Source organism: Ranitomeya imitator, chromosome 9 (genome assembly GCF_032444005.1).
Source record: "Ranitomeya imitator isolate aRanImi1 chromosome 9, aRanImi1.pri, whole genome shotgun sequence".
NCBI classification, from domain to species: Eukaryota; Metazoa; Chordata; class Amphibia; order Anura; family Dendrobatidae; genus Ranitomeya; species Ranitomeya imitator.
The window spans coordinates 146,875,925-146,892,626 of record NC_091290.1 but is presented as its reverse complement, the minus strand read 5'-3'; the positions used below and the strand labels follow the sequence as shown (position 1 = coordinate 146,892,626).

The 16,702-nt window shown below is 45.7% G+C and overlaps 1 protein-coding gene across 2 annotated transcripts in view; it reads left to right on the top strand.

Annotated features, from left to right (window-relative positions):
- SLC9A5 (solute carrier family 9 member A5) overlaps positions 1 to 14,023 on the top strand; it is a 54,970-nt gene extending 40,947 nt beyond the window's left edge. The window contains exons 14-19 of one of the 2 annotated variants that reach the window (XM_069739340.1): positions 9,058 to 9,127; positions 9,661 to 9,783; positions 10,293 to 10,390; positions 11,430 to 11,518; positions 13,617 to 13,740; positions 13,897 to 14,023. In XM_069739340.1, coding sequence (XP_069595441.1) covers positions 9,058 to 9,127; positions 9,661 to 9,783; positions 10,293 to 10,390; positions 11,430 to 11,518; positions 13,617 to 13,728 — 492 coding nt within the window. In that variant the 3' untranslated portion in view covers positions 13,729 to 13,740; positions 13,897 to 14,023. Of the gene's footprint in view, positions 1 to 9,057; positions 9,128 to 9,660; positions 9,784 to 10,292; positions 11,334 to 11,429; positions 11,519 to 13,616; positions 13,741 to 13,896 lie in introns of those variants that run through there. The other variant, XM_069739339.1, reaches the window with a different exon arrangement.
- Positions 14,024 to 16,702: the final 2,679 nt, after the last annotated feature.

The following is a 16,702-nucleotide window of genomic DNA, read 5'->3' as shown; positions in this document are numbered from 1 at the left end:
GGGTCCTGGAGGTGGTAAGTGGATCTTCGTGAATGTCAGAGACAGTAAGATTGTTATTTGTCTCTTTTAAGGGAGGAAAAGCGTAGCTAAAACTAAGCACAAAAGTTGTGCCATCTGTAGAGAGGATCTTCCACCTACATGGGATAAGAGACTATGCAATACTTGCATTCAGCAGACTGTATCTGAAAACCTTCCAGGGTTTGCATCAGATCTTAAAAGCCTGATTAAAGAGCAAGTGGAGGACACTTTTAGGTCACTAAAAAGTGGAAAAAAAAGGAGAAAGACCAGACACAGGTCTCCATCTCCAGTCTCAAAATCCGAAAGTGATAGTGAGAGTTCAGCGTCCTCCGACTCCTCCGACTCATCTGCATCATCTACTTCTTCCTCAGGGGGACATAACTGTTTCCCTCTAGAGGATACTGATGGCCTCATAAAGGCGGTGAGAAGTACCATGGGGTTGGTAGACTCCCATCCTAAAAAAACAGTACAAGACATCATGTTTGGGGGCCTAGAACAGAAAAAGAGAAGAGCTTTTCCGCTTAACGAAGCAATTGCAGCCTTAATTAAGAAGGAATGGAAGAAGCCCATGAGGAAGGCTCTCTTAACTCCAAAAAGGAAATACCCCTTTGAGGAAGAATCGTGCTCCTTTTGGGAAAAGGCCCCAAATCAGATGTAGCAATTGCTAAAGCCTCAAAGAAATTTGCCCTCCCGTTTGAGGACATGGGGGTTCTAAAAGACCCCATGGACAAGAAGGCAGATGCCTTTCTCAAGGGCTCCTGGGAGGCAGCGGGAGGAGGCCTGAAGCCGGCAGTTGCAGCAGAATGCACTTCACGCTCTCTGATGATCTGGCTGAACCAACTAGAGGGTCAATTAAAGGGGAAAACTTCCCGGGACTCAATTCTGAACACATTACCCGTAATGAGAGGGACGGCTGCTTTCCTAGCCGACGCCTCGGCCGACTCCATCAGGCTATCCGCCAGAGCAGCAGTGTTTGCTAATGCGGCCAGGCGCGCCCTCTGGCTTAAGAATTGGCCAGGCGACCTGCAAACGAAAACGAAACTGTGTACCATCCCCTGTGAAGGAGAGTTTCTGTTCGGGTCGACTCTAGATGACATCTTGGAAAAAGCCGGGGACAATAAAAAGTCCTTCCCCTCTCTGGGTCTCCCCTCTTATAGGAAGCCCTTTCGGAACAAGAGGTTTTTCCGTAAAGGTACCTTCACACATAACGATATTGTTAACGATATCGTTGCTATTTGTGACGTAGCAACGATATCGTTAATGAAATTGTTATGTGTGACAGCGACCAACGATCAGGCCCCTGCTGGGAGATCGTTGGTCGCTGAATAAAGTCCAGAACTTTATTTCGTCGCTGGACTCCCTGGAGACATCGCTGGATCGGCGTGTGTGACACCGATCCAGCGATGTCTTCACTGGTAACCAGGGTAAACATCGGGTTACTAAGCGCAGGGCCGCGCTTAGTAACCCGATGTTTACCCTGGTTACCATGCTAAAAGTAAAAAAAAACAAACACTACATACTTACCTACCGCTGTCTGTCCTCCAGCGCTGTGCTCTGCACTCCTCCTGTACTGGCTGTGAGCCGGAAAGCAGAGCGGTGACGTCACCGCTCTGCTTTCCGGCTCACAGACAGTACAGGAGGAGAGCAGAGAAGCAGAGCGCAGCGCTGGAGGACAGACAGCGGTAGGTAAGTATCTAGTGTTTGTTTTTTTTTACTTTTAGCATGGTAACCAGGGTAAACATCGGGTTACTAAGCGCGGCCCTGCGCTTAGTTACCCGATATTTACCCTGGTTACCGGCATCGTTGGTCGCTGGAGAGCGGTCTGTATGACAGCTCTCCAGCGACCAAACAGCGACGCTGCAGCGATCCGGATCGTTGTCGGTATCGCTGCAGCGTCGCTTAGGGTACCGTCACACTATAACATTTCGATCGCTACGACGGTACGATTCGTGACGTTCCAGCGATATCGTTACGATATCGCTGTGTCTGACACGCAGCAGCGATCAGGGATCCTGCTGAGAATCGTACGTCGTAGCAGATCGTTTAGAACTTTCTTTCATCGCTGGATCTCCCGCTGTCATCGCTAGATCGGTGTGTGTGACACCGATCTAGCGATCTAGCGATGCGATCCAGCGATGCGTTCGCTTGTAACCAGGGTAAACATCGGGTAACTAAGCGCAGGACCGCGCTTAGTTACCCGATGTTTACCCTGGTTACAAGCGTTAAACTAAAAAAAAACAAACAGCACATACTTACATTCTGGTGTCCGTCAGGTCCCTTGCCGTCTGCTTCCAGCACTGTGACTGCCGGCCGTAAAGTGAAAGCAGAGCACAGCGGCTGTGCTTTCACTTTCACTTTACGGCCGGCAGTCACAGTGCGGGAAGCAGAGACTGCAAGGGACGTGACGGACACCAGATGTAAGTATGTGCTGTTTGTTTTTTTTTAGTTTTACACTTGTAACCAGGGTAAACATCGGGTAACTAAGCGCGGTCCTGCGCTTAGTTACCCGATGTTTACCCTGGTTACCCGGGGACCTCGGCATAGTTGGTCGCTGGAGAGCTGTCTGTGTGACAGCTCCCCAGCGACCACACTACGATTTACCTACGATCACGGCCAGGTCATATCGCTGGTCGTGATCGTTGGTAAATCGTATAGTGTGACGGTAGTGTGAAGGGGCCTTAAGAACCCAGGGAGAGGCCAGGGGAAGTGGGAAGATAAGAAGAACAAGAATAAAGGATTTATCTTTAACAAAAACCTCAATGACAGCAAGAAACCTCCACAATGAAGGTTCACCCCAGGTGGGAGGGAGATTATCTCTCTTTCTCCCAGCCTGGGAAAAGATTACCTTCAGTCAATGGATCTTAAACATCATAAAATCAGGACTGAGGTTAAAGGTACCGTCACACTTAGCGACGCTGCAGCGATACCGACAACGATCCGGATCGCTGCAGCGTCGCTGTTTGGTCGCTGGAGAGCTGTCACACAGACCGCTCTCCAGCGACCAACGATCCCGAGGTCCCCGGTAACCAGGGTAAACATCGGGTAACTAAGCGCAGGGCCGCGCTTAGTAACCCGATGTTTACCCTGGTTACCATCGTAAAAAAACAAACAGTACATACTTACATTCAGCTGTCTGTCCCTTGCCGTCTGTTTGCTGCACTGACTGCTGGCCGCAAAGTGAAAGCACAGCACAGCCACAGCGGTGACTCACCGCTGTGTGACTCACCGCTGGTGCTGTGCTTTCACTTTCACTTTGCGGCCAGCAGTCAGTGCAGCAAACAGACGGCAAGGGACAGACAGCTGAATGTAAGTATGTACTGTTTGTTTTTTTACGATGGTAACCAGGGTAAACATCGGGTTACTAAGCGCGGCCCTGCGCTTAGTTACCCGATGTTTACCCTGGTTACCAGTGAAGACATCGCTGAATCGGTGTCACACACACCGATTCAGCGATGTCTGCGGGGAGTCCAGCGACGAAATAAAGTTCTGGACTTTCTTCCCCGACCAGCGACAGCACAGCAGGGGCCTGATCGCTGCTGCCTGTCACACTGGACGATATCGCTAGCGAGGACGCTGCAACGTCACGGATCGCTAGCGATATCGTCTAGTGTGACGGTACCTTAACATTCAAGAGGTACCCTCGTCTCTCTTTCAAGATAACATCTACCAGATCCTCGGCAGAAGAGCAGTTAACACTAGAAAATAAGATTGTGGGGTTAGTAAAAAAAGGAGTACTCCTGGAAGTTCCCCCCCCCCCAAGAAAGAGGGCAAGGGTACTATTCCCCTCTATTCCTGAGAAAGAAACCAGATGGTTCCTTCAGGACCATTATCAATTTGAAGAACCTAAACAATTACCTAGAGGTTCAAGCATTCAAGATGGAAACGATAAAGTCATCGATCAAAATGCTGTTTCCTCAGTGCTTCATGGTGGTCCTGGACCTGAAGGACGCATATTATCACGTCCCAATACACAAGGATCACCAAAGATTCCTCAGAATGGCAATCCACATCAAGGGAGTCCTAAGCCACTTCCAGTTCACAGCCCTTCCATTTGGCCTAGCAATAGCCCCGAGGGTTTTTACAAAGCTGGTCGCGGAGGTAATGGCTCACCTCAGGGAAGAAAACACCCTGATCGTACCATATCTGGACGATTTCCTGGTGATAGGCTCCTCCCCGCAACATTGCAAGAATCAACTAGATCTAGTGATTCATTCTCTAAAAGACCTGGGCTGGCTAATAAACCTAGAGAAATCCAGACTGGTGCCTTCTCAGGTTCAGGAGTACCTAGGTCTCACTCTAGACTCCAGAAAAATGGAATGCCGGCTCCCAGAGAGCAAAATACAAAAGATAAAAAGCTTAGCGTCAAGAGTACAATCTCTCCCCTCTATAACACTCCGACAGGGCATGTCCCTGTTAGGCTCTATGACCTCTTGCATCCCGGCAGTCCAGTGGGCCCAACTACATTCAAGAGATCTCCAATGGCAGCTACTGTCAGAGCAAATCCTCCTAGGAGAGCATTTAGACGGGCGGTTAACATTGTCTCCTCGCACCAATCACTCTCTGACTTGGTGGACGTTGCAGGAAAATCTTTCCCAGGGAGTCCCATGGGTAATCCCGATATCAAAGGTCCTAACTACGGACGCAAGCCCCTCAGGGTGGGGGGCTCATCTGGGCGACCTAGTAGCTCAGGGCATTTGGTCTCCATCCCTTGCAAACAATTCCTCCAATATGAAGGAACTCCTGGCAGTAAAATTTGCCCTTCAGGAATTCTCGGGAGTCCTTCAATCTCACCATGTAAGGGTGATGTCGGACAATCGGGTGGTAGTATCTTACATAAACCATCAGGGGGGTACCCGTTCCAAAAGTCTAATGGAAGTGGCCAACTCGATCCTTCAAATAGCCGAGAACAACCTTCTATCCCTGACAAGCCTACACATAAAAGGGATAGACAATTACAAGGCAGACTTCCTCAGTCGATCCAGCCTAAAACAGGGGGAATGGGAACTAAATCCAGATATATTTACCCAGATCACGCAAAAATGGGGTGTTCCCAAAATAGATCTCTTCGCGAGCCATTTAAACAAAAAAGTAGCCTCCTTTTGCTCCGTATCTCCCCTGGGGAACCCAGTAGCTGTGGACGCTTTCCTGATTTCTTGGGGTCACCATCTGGTCTATGCCTTTCCTCCTCTCATTCTGATTCCAGCAGTGCTGAGGAAGATTCGGGAGGACGGGGCGCTGGTCATCTTATTTGCCCCGTTCTGGCCGAAGAGACCTTGGTTCTCATGGATGAGGAAGATGTCAATATCCGACCCTTGGGTATTACCAGACCTCCAGGATCTGTTGTCACAGGGCCCAATCTGTCATCCACGAGTCAAGAACTTGCACTTGACAGCCTGGCTCTTGAGAGGAAAATATTAGAAAGCAGAGGGTTCTCTTCGGGGTTAATCTCAACTCTGTTAAAAAGTAATAAGCCGGTTACAACAAAACAGTACGGCAAAATATGGAAAAAGTTCCTGTCCTTTTCAGGTGCTAAAATAGGGAAAGAGATTCCCATTAATGCCATATTAGAGTTCCTACAAAACGGGTTGGAAATGGGTTTAGCCACCAGTACCCTAAAAGTTCACGTGGCAGCATTAGGTGCCCTATTTAATTTTGACTTAGCTTCAAATAGGTGGGTCTCTAGATTCATTAGGGCGGCAGGAAGATCAAGGCCTCTGCCAGTAAAAGTGGTTCCTCAATGGGACTTAAATTTGGTCCTTAAAGCCCTGACTAGTCCTCCATTCGAACCATTACATGAATCTACAATAAAAACGCTATCTCTCAAAACAGCTCTATTAGTCGCCCTCACTTCTGCCCCTAGGGTCAGTGACTTACAGGCTCTTTCAGCCAACCCTCCTCACACACAATTTCTAGAGGATAGGGTTGTTCTAAAAACAGACCCAGCATATCTCCCGAAAGTGGCTTCAAAATTTCACAGGTCTCAAGAGATATCTCTCCCCTCCTTCTGTCCTAACCCTAAGAACAAGGAGGAACAAACACTACATACACTAGATGTAAGAAGATGTCTCTTACACTACCTAGAAGTCACTAGAGAGAGTAGGGAGGATCCCTCTCTGTTTGTGTGTTTCCAGGGTCCCCGGAAGGGGAAAAAAGCATCTAAAGCCACCATAGCAAGATGGATCACAGACGCCATCAGTCTATCATACTCAGCAAGTGGGATGTCCGTTCTCGGGGAGGTTAAGGCTCATTCAACAAGGGCAGTAGCAACTTCCTGGGCGGAGAAGGCCGGAGCTTCCATTGACCAGATATGTAGAGCTGCTACCTGGTCTTCACCATCCACACTCTATAGGCACTATAGATTGGACCTAATCTCCTCTTCAGACCTTACTTTCGGTAAAAGGGTTCTGGAGGCGGTGGTCCCCCCCTGAATGTACTATCTATGCAATTCTCTCCGTGGTGCCATCATGGGCGATCAGAGAAAAATATAGTTCTTACCGATAACGGTATTTCTCTGAGCCCATGACGGCACCCGTACATTCCCTCCCTTCACTTATGGGTGCACACATTGAAATAGTGCCATAGTCTATTTATAGTTTAAAGTCACGTGGTATCTTGTTATGCTAAACAGTTAAAATTTTACAAATGTCTTAGTAGTCTCCCATCGTTATCTACTAACTAACTGATGCAGGAGAGTGGTACCACCTTTTTATCCGTAGGTTTCCTGTCCTTGGTGGGCGGATCCCCTCTCTCCGTGGTGCCGTCATGGGCTCAGAGAAATACCGTTATCGGTAAGAACTATATTTTTTTCTGATGTTTGGGGAAAAAAAAATATGGCAGCGGCTTCTTCCTTTATTCAATGGAGTATAAAAAATGACAGTACAAAAAAGCTAGTGGAAAAAAAAACAACAACACTAAAGAGGCTTCAGGAAAAAAAAAATTCTGGAGTTTCCTGAAGCTTATTCTGCAGGATTTGTAATGAAAATATAATATATTTTACAATTTCTAAATTGTTTCACAGTTTACATTAATAAGAGTTGGGGGCGCTATTTCACTATTTTCTATGGCAAATATGCATCTGAGCAGTGGCAGAGAGTGGTACTGCAGGTGGCAGAATTCGTTTACGGTAATTTGGATAATGAAAATCAACAGACACATTGTCCGGCAAAGACTAAAAAATGAAAGTGAAAAAAAAACCCTTGTGTAAAAATAGCATGAAAAAAAAGCAGAATGAATTTGGCATTAAAATACCACTTGTTCCTTTCAGTTGCCCTCTGGATGGAAAAGGCTTCAGGTTGCGAGAAAAAATATCGGGTTCGCCTCAGTTTAAAGAAATGTGATTTGCACCCACCCTACAGGGGCACAAAAATGTTTAAAGACTAAAAAAGAACATCTGTAATTTTGCACAACCCCATGAAAAATTTGATGCAAAAAATGACAACGAAAAAAAATTAAAAAGTAAATTATATCGGAGAGAATATTGACACCCAGCTATTTCCCTGAGGAATAACAGAAGAACAGCACAAAGTTATTAAAAATACGCTCCTGAATTGTTATTTCCCGGGGAAAGAAAGAATGTAATGAAACAGACGTGTCGGGGACGGGTCCTTGCTGCGGTGAGGAGCGCTGCTCTGCAGGGAAAAAGCCGATCACATAACTTTATTCTCAGGAAAACTTGACTTGATCACAGACTAATCATTAAGTACGGCGTATCCCAGCGAGATTCTGTCACTTGATTGGAGCTGCCCTTTTGCATACTGTGGATTTACATTGCAATGATAAAACTTTATTGATTTAAATCTAAACATCCCCAATTAATAAGGAAGCCCCCCCTTACACCCCACCCTCAGATCTGCATCACTTGCTTGGATCTAACTTTACTTCTGACAGATGCAACTTGGCTGAACCTCTCCTCCTCCTCCTCCTTCTCATCCTCAGGCCTCGGCTACATTGGCCCGCGTCCCCCGGATTGAATGGATCTGCCTCTGTTTCCAATAAAGACAGCAATAAAACCCATAAAAACAATCCGAAAACCTTCAATAAATCTTATAGAGCGGCATCATGGCGCACGAGCGGCTGCCGTGATCGGAGCTCCGTGCCGCGTCGGATCCTCTGCCCGTGCCCTTTATGATCGAGACGCTCGTCCTTAGGTTGATGCTCGCTCAGCGGCCTTATTCTGTATACTCAATATGCGGAGGGCTTTTTACTTTCATCTCCTTTAATCTACTGGCTCCCCAGCTCTGGATCTATGGGTGCAGAATGGAGCCTGAGCTCCTGCCCATCATCCCATCAGATGTAGAGATCAATGGGCGACTGATCATCGGAGCAGCAACTATGACAGTTTTGTTTTTTGTGGCACAGCCTTAGATAATTGGCTGCTGCTTTCCATTTCCAGTACTTCCAATATAGTTATGGTGCTAACTGAGCTTTACTGACCGCTTATTTTTAGCTTAGGACCTCCCGATCGATGGTCCGAGGAGCCTCCAAGGCGGCACCGCTCCTTATTGGGCTGGAGCGGTTCTGATAGCTCCGTCTCCTCTTCCAGTATCATCCATGTATGGCGCTGTACCAGTTTCAGTGCCCCATGGGCGGCAGGACGCAGACCCCCACAAATCTCATATCCGAAGTCCTGGAAATAAATAAATAAACCTTTAAACAGCTTTGTGTTGCAGTGACGATTTGTATGGAAAACATTGATCTTTCTCATGAAGGATTTGACTTTGAAGTGATTGAAGTTTCTCTTTGTCTTTGTAAAGTTCTCAGCGTCGGTCCTGACCCGTGTCCTCCACCCGTCATTAATCTATCGACGCTCACACTGGACGCAGGTGACTTTCATTGTCCGCGGGACTCGCAGGTCAAGGCTTGCAGGAATGAGCCCTCGCCCCCTCGACCAGATCACATATCTGGGGTCTGTCATATAGTCATGGCTGCTCCTTTACCTTGAGTTGTCACGTGCATTATCCCTAACTTGTCCGTTTGCACCTGCTTCGTGTACAATACCGTAGTCATTTCTTTTTATGCTTTTTTTCGTAATTCATATAGAGAAGAACCAGCATGGAGCTCGAATCCCGGAACGGAAGACATAGCCGAGTGGTGAGCTGGGAAAACACCGGTAAGACATTCTGCGTATCATCATCAGTCAAATTTTTGGCACCTTCAGATCAGGAGAGATCCATTTAGTTTCTGCATTTTCAATCCCTTAACGCTGCAGAAATTAGTCTCGGTCCCCCCAAATCTTTATTTCTGTAGACATATATCCAAAATGAACATCTACTCTTTTCCCTCATACCTTATTAACACTGCGCCTGCCCTCAAGCAAGCCACATCTACCTCTATGCAGACTATTAGCAAGCAGCAGTCCGTTTCGGTACGGCGGCCAGTCCTGTCCCCAGTTGCAGCCGGTCTTCATTTCTGAGCCCTCCTACCGGGCTTAGTCAATGGAACTTGTGATGTCATTAAATACGATGCCATGACACCTTCAAGCACCAGGGACGCCAAGAGAGTGAAGACCGACCACGAAGAATTGGACTGGACCAGGGCAGGACATATTGTATCGCTCATCGCTGCAAACCGTGCACTTACCATGTTACGCAACGCACCTAGATCCACTGCAAATAACCTTTCTGAATGTTCTCCTACCATCAGCTTCCATTGTGATCACCCCCGACTCGGAAGACGAAGGTTCAGATATCGAGATAGAAGAGGACGAGGGGATTACCTTCATTGCTCGAGCAACAGATGAGATTCTCCACAGTGTTAAACTCTCAGGTAAGACGTCTCTCCTCAGTTAAACCATGCACATCTTCAGGTTGCCCAAAATCTGAGCTACCTAACCATTATTGCCCCCCCCCCCCCTTCCTTTAATCGCTACCTACTTGTTAGAAAAGTTATGAAGTTGGTGTAAAATGGTAAAACTTTTGCACAAACATGACGTTAAAGTTAGAAAACTTGCAAAAAAACAACAACAACAATGAATTGTCCCTCAAGGTTTTATCTGAAGATTCTGTTATTGTCACTCTATGATTGATCAGGTTTTCCTTGACTTGGAAACATAAGCAGATACCGAGGTCCTACAGAAGCCGATGAGCTAAAGATGGAGTCTGCTGTGACTCACGCTGATTGTGGACATTTAATGAGATTCACGTTTGCCCCGTTTCTCTCTGAGTCTCATCAGTTCCCATCTGATCTTCATCTGCTTCCATTTAAGATTAATTTCAATCAGGTTGTTTGGTGGATGACACTGCTGTGAACTCCGAAAACTTTTATCATATCCACAGGAATGTTGGGCGTCTGTCAGAGTCCTCGAATTGTCCCGCCGTCGCCAACTATGGCCGAGAAGGTTCTTCCGTGGAAAGGAGAGCCGGATGAAAACACGGTCTGTATCTCTTCAGAGACTACGAAAATAGTCCCGGTGGATCTCCAGAAGTCCTGGAAACAAAGCATCTCCTCTCTGGAGAGTGTCGGTTCTCCACCGGTTCCTGACGCCAACCTGGATGGAGTAAAGTGTTTGAGGCAGGAGATCTGCAGTCCGCCGGGACTTGAGACTCTGCCGGAGACCTGTAGCTGCTTTCCTTTCACCAATTCTCCATCACAAGGTATAAAAAGTCATTTATATTCTGCCGACGTCCAGCAACAAGAACTTCAGCCATTAATGCCTCCAGGAGAGGTCTCTGGGTTAAGTCCTGCGTCCACCAGGCACGGCCATAGCAAAAGACGATTGCAGCTTCATCGAACTTCTAAAATATGAAGCTGGTTATGGTTGGAGGCGTCGACTGGATGAGTAAAATCCAGGGTTCTCAGTCAAAGGCTTTGATAGGACATATGTAGACGCTCGTGAGAAGGAATGACCTGGTAATGGTGGCCTCATCATCAGATGCCATGTGTCACCAGTGCAGAACCTTCTCCATATGTAGGCAAAACTAAGGTGCTTCTGCCCACCAGGCCACGTTCATAAAAACTGATCCACCATGCTGAACACTGAGCCACATGTATGACATCCTGCTTTCCGCTGTATACCTTCCATCCCTAATGTTTCTGGACACAGTCGTGGAGACGTCTTCACTTTCTAATCCCCTGCCTTCTAGTTCCTGCCTTACGGGACTGATTTTCTTTGTTTTGTAAAACTTTACAACTTTGTACGGTTACTATTTTTATTGCTGTTATTTATGTGCCGCGTGTGAACAGTTGCTGATACGATCTAAGTTTTTAAGGTGTTTTTTTAGGCGTGTGTACCTCTTGCATTGCACCGAATGTATTTTTGTATGCTATTTTAAGATATGCTCCCTATAAACGCTGCATTTGCTATTCAAAGCGTTAAACAGACCCCCGTTACCTTTCATTATTTGGCATTTTTTGTCGTCTAGTGTGTTATAAAGCTTAGATTACATCTGTGCTGTATTTTGGATCCGTTATAGGAACAGAAAAATGAAAATAAAGGCAGGGACGGAGCTCGCCCACATCGCAAAGTCATTAATTCTGACAGCACCAGGTTATGTCTTCAGAGGTATTCACCATACAGGACGTCTGCAGACCGATAAGCATGACAAATTATAAATCATATGAAAGGGGTAGTCTCAATGACTAAATTGCTTAAATTAGTTAGCATGAAAATAAGCAAGTTTGCAATTGACTTGCTTTTTCTATCTGCGTGTCATTCTTCTGCTGTGAGAGCTTTTATCTTACATAGTGCACAGCTAGTTTCTACCAGACCCTGTTGAGTGTGCACAGTACTTAAGTTCCAGGAGAGAAGTTAACAACTAACATACCATATCATTGATTTCTATAAAACAGTTATCTGCTGATGAGCTGCTGTTATAAATCTTGCAAAATCAACGACCCCCATCATCGCTTTTTTCAGATCAGGTCTCCGTATCAAAACTCTTACTTCACTGAGGCGTGTGCAAAGCCGGTTTTCGACAAAGTGGGACCCTGGGCAAAAGTTTAAAGTGGGGCCCCAAATGCTCACATATTACTCCATCACACAGAAACATTTCGGCTGTATTTACATGCGCTGAATTCAGGCTGTTAAACGAGTGTGATCGACAATATTGAAGTCGTTCGATCCTTGTTTCCCAGCCTCTTTACGCTGGCTGAGGAAGAATGATGGGGACACAATGATCACTAATAGATCAATCTGTCCCCTTTCAGTATCATATTATCAGCAGCACATCTGCAGCTTACACCGGGCGATGTTCTGCCGAGAACAAGGATTTATGTTCCGGCATAAACAATCCAATCACTCGATGAATAGGCAGCATTTTGTTTGCCTACTGTAATGCACTCCATAGACCTCCTTATAGTATAATACAGTCCCCATAGTCCTTCATGTAGTATAATGCACCCAACTGTCCTCCATATGGTATAATGCACTCCCCATAGTCCTCCATATAGTATAATTAACTTCCTATAACCCCCAATATAGTATTATGCACCCCATAGTCCTCCATACAGTATGATGCACTCTCCATAGTCCTTCATACTGCATAATACTCCTCATAGTCCCTCATATAGTATAATGCATTCCCCATAGTCCTCCATACAGTATAATGCACACCCAATAGTCCTCGATAGAGTATAATGCAGCCCCCAGAGAGTGCATTGCAGCCCCAGAAAGTAAAATGTAGCCTCAAATAGTATAATGCAGCACCCATAGAGTATAATGCAGCCCCATAGCGTATAATGCAGCCCCATAGAGTATAATGCAGCCCCATAGAGTATACTGCAGCCTCTATAGAGTATAATGCAGCCCCCATAGAGTATAATGCAGTCTATAGCATATAATGAAGCCTCATAGGGTATAATGCAGCCCCATAAAGTATAATGCAGCCCCCAGAGAGTATAATGCAGCCTCATAAAGTAAAATGCAGCCCCATAGGTTATAATGCAGCCCCCATAGAGTATAATGTAGCCTCAAATAGTATAATGCAGCCCTATAGAGTATAATGCCGCCCCAAAGGGTTTAATGCAGCCCCATAGAGTATAATGCAGCCCCATAGAGTATAATGCAGCCCCCATAGAGGATAATGCAGCCCCACATAATATAATGCAGCCTCATAAAGTAAAATGCAGCCCCACAGGTTATAATGCAGCCTCAAATAGTATAATGCAGCCCCCATAGAGTATAATGTAGCCTCAAATAGTATAACGCAGCCCCCAAAGAGTATAATGCAGCCCCCATATTACTCCAGTATTATCGTCACCATATACTCACTGATTTAAAAATAAACAAATACATACTTGCCTCTTGTTCCCCCGCTGATCCGGTCTCTGCAGCGCATCTACTCAGCAGCTCTACTGCTCGGCACAGCATGGCGCACGATGAAGTGACGTCATTGCGCCCACTGCATCAGAAGCACAGGGGAAAGGGAGGACCACCTGACGCTTTCTCCTCCATCATTGATTTCAGCTGTATTGGCATCTGTGATGCTGATACGGTTGAATGCGTGATGTGGGGGAACAGCACCGATGCTGGCAACGGGACCCCCTGATTCACGGTCCCCATAGCAGCCACGTGGGGCCCCTGGGAGAATGGGGGCCCTAGGCCAATGCCAAGTTTGTAGACCCTTATACACATGGCGTTTCAGCTTTGCTTTATATTTTAGGGATGGAGGTTTTATATTTCGCCTTACCTGCTGCTTTCAACCTGGATTTTTAATGCTTCAACTAATGAAGAAGTTGAAAACTGCGAAAATCAACAGAAGATGCGAGAATTAGTATCTTATTAAGGTAACAAAGTAAACAGTTCAACTATAACCAACTTTTTAAAGTAGTCGTTCATCTCTTCAGTGATTTTTCTTCTTTATTTACATGCATGTATTTGGGATTAAAAATCATTTTTACAATTGGTTTTCATTGATAACATTCACTGTTTGGATTTTCCAGACTCTTTTGTTTCTCTGCACATTCAACTTTGGCGTGTCCTGCGGACATAAATCATCCGAAAAAGACGGAAAAAAGAGCTGAAAACTCCCTTTCAGACCTTCGTGGAAGGCAGACTGACAGATTCTCAGTTGACTCATTCTGCAGCGGCAATCGGCAGTGCGACACGGAGGCTATAGAAAGAAATATACTGCAACATTTTTCATGAGACCTAATTGCAAAAATCACTTACGACCCCAGTTACATGCAGATGTATAATGTGTACACAACCCCTTTAAATTCTGCCTTCATAAAGATCCTACTGTGTAGTAAGAGCGTATGATCCCTTTAAGAATCATTGGCGGTGTCTACGGAGACATATAGAATAAAAAGTGGCGGAACTGGACGGGGTTTTTCCTTGGCTCCTATTGTATTGATTTCTTGCACATCTGAGCTGTCCGACCATGTTCACACAGCATTGTACATTTTTTACCATTTTTAACCATGCATGTCCTTTCATATTAAGCAGGTAGGTTTCGCCGTCATTGCACGCCCGGTTCAGCCAGAGGTTGCAGCCGGTGTCGGTAACCTGAATATTGTTTTTCTTGCCTCCCGCCGTCTCTGTGTGTGGATATAAATCCTAAGCTCTTATAGAGGACTTGTTAAATACCTTGTCACCACCTGCACAAAGGCGGCTGTGTTGACTTGGGCAGCCCAACCAATCCTCCCCCTTCTTGTTCTAGGAGCCGGAGTGACACAGAAGCTGCAAATCCTCTGAGAACGGAGCGGCGAGGGCTTTACATCAACCACGCCGGAGAGTTGGGAGAGCCGGGAATACAGATCACCGCAGGTAGGACTGTGCTAGAACAAGTTCTGGAACGTTACCTCGCTCTGATTCTCTGTTTACACCAGGGATACAATTATGGGTTTGCTACAATGTATCCAGTGACATGCAGAAATCGCTCTCCTATACTGATCGTTTGCTACAATGTATCCAGTGATAGACAATCCTCTGTGAGCTGCAGAAATCTCCTGTACTGATCCTGAGTTACATCCTGTATTATACTCCAGAGCTGCACTCACTATTCTGCTGGTGCAGTCACTGTGTACATACATTACATTACTGATCCTGAGTTACATCCTGTATTATACTCCAGAGCTGCACTCACTATTCTGCTGGTGCAGTCACTGTGTACATACATTACATTACTGATCCTGAGTTACATCCTGATTATACTCCAGAGCTGCACTCACTATTCTGCTGGTGCAGTCACTATGTACATACATTACATTACTGATCCTGATTTACATCCTGTATTATACTCCAGAGCAGCGCTCACTATTCTGCTGGTGCAGTCACTGTGTACATACATTACATTACTGATCCTGAGTTACCTCCTGTATTATACTCCAGAGCGGCACTCACTATTCTGCTGGTGCAGTCACTGTGTACATACATTACATTACTGATCCTGAGTTACCTCCTGTATTATACTCCAGAGCGGCACTCACTATTCTGCTGGTGCAGTCACTGTGTACATACATTACATTACTGATCCTAAGTTACCTCCTGTATTATACCCCAGAGCTGCACTCTCTATTCTGCTGGTGCAGTCACTGTGTACATACATTACTGATCCTGAGTTACATCCTGTATTATACTCCAGAGCTGCACTCACTATTTTGCTGGTGCAGTCACTGTGTACATACATTACATTACTGATCCTGAGTTACCTCCTGTATTATACCCCAGAGCTGCACTCACTATTCTGCTGGTGCAGTCACTGTGTACATACATTACATTACTGATCCTGAGTTACTTAATGTATTATACTCCAGAGCGGCACTCACTATTCTGCTGGTGCAGTCACTGTGTACATACATTACATTACTGATCCTGAGTTACCTCCTGTATTATACCCCAGAGCTGCACTCTCTATTCTGCTGGTGCAGTCACTGTGTAAATACATTACTGATCCTGAGTTACATCCTGTATTATACTCCAGAGCTGCACTCACTATTTTGCTGGTGCAGTCACTGTGTACATACATTACATTACTGATCCTGAGTTACCTCCTGTATTATACCCCAGAGCTGCACTCTCTATTCTGCTGGTGCAGTCACTGTGTAAATACATTACTGATCCTGAGTTACATCCTGTATTATACTCCAGAGCTGCACTCACTATTCTGCTGGTGCAGTCACTGTGTAAATACATTACTGATCCTGAGTTACATCCTGTATTATACTCCAGAGCTGCACTCACTATTCTGCTGGTGCAGTCACTGTGTACATACATTACATTACTGATCCTGAGTTACCTCCTGTATTATACTCCAGAGCGACACTCACTATTCTGCTGGTGCAGTCACTGTGTACATACATTACATTACTGATCCTGAGTTACATCCTGTATTATACCCCAGAGCTGCACTCACTATTCTGCTGGTGCAGTCACTGTGTACATACATTACATTACTGATCCTGAGTTACATCCTGTATTATACCCCAGAGCTGCACTCACTATTCTGCTGGTGCAGTCACTGTGTACATACATTACATTACTGATCCTGAGTTACATCCTGTATTATACCCCAGAGCTGCACTCACTATTCTGCTGGTGCAGTCACTGTGTACATACATTACATTACTGATCCTGAGTTACCTCCTGTATTATACCCCAGAGCTGCACTCACTATTCTGCTGGTGCAGTCACTGTGTACATACATTACATTACTGATCCTGAGTTACTTAATGTATTATACTCCAGAGCGGCACTCACTATTCTGCTGGTGCAGTCACTGTGTACATACATTACATTACTGATCCT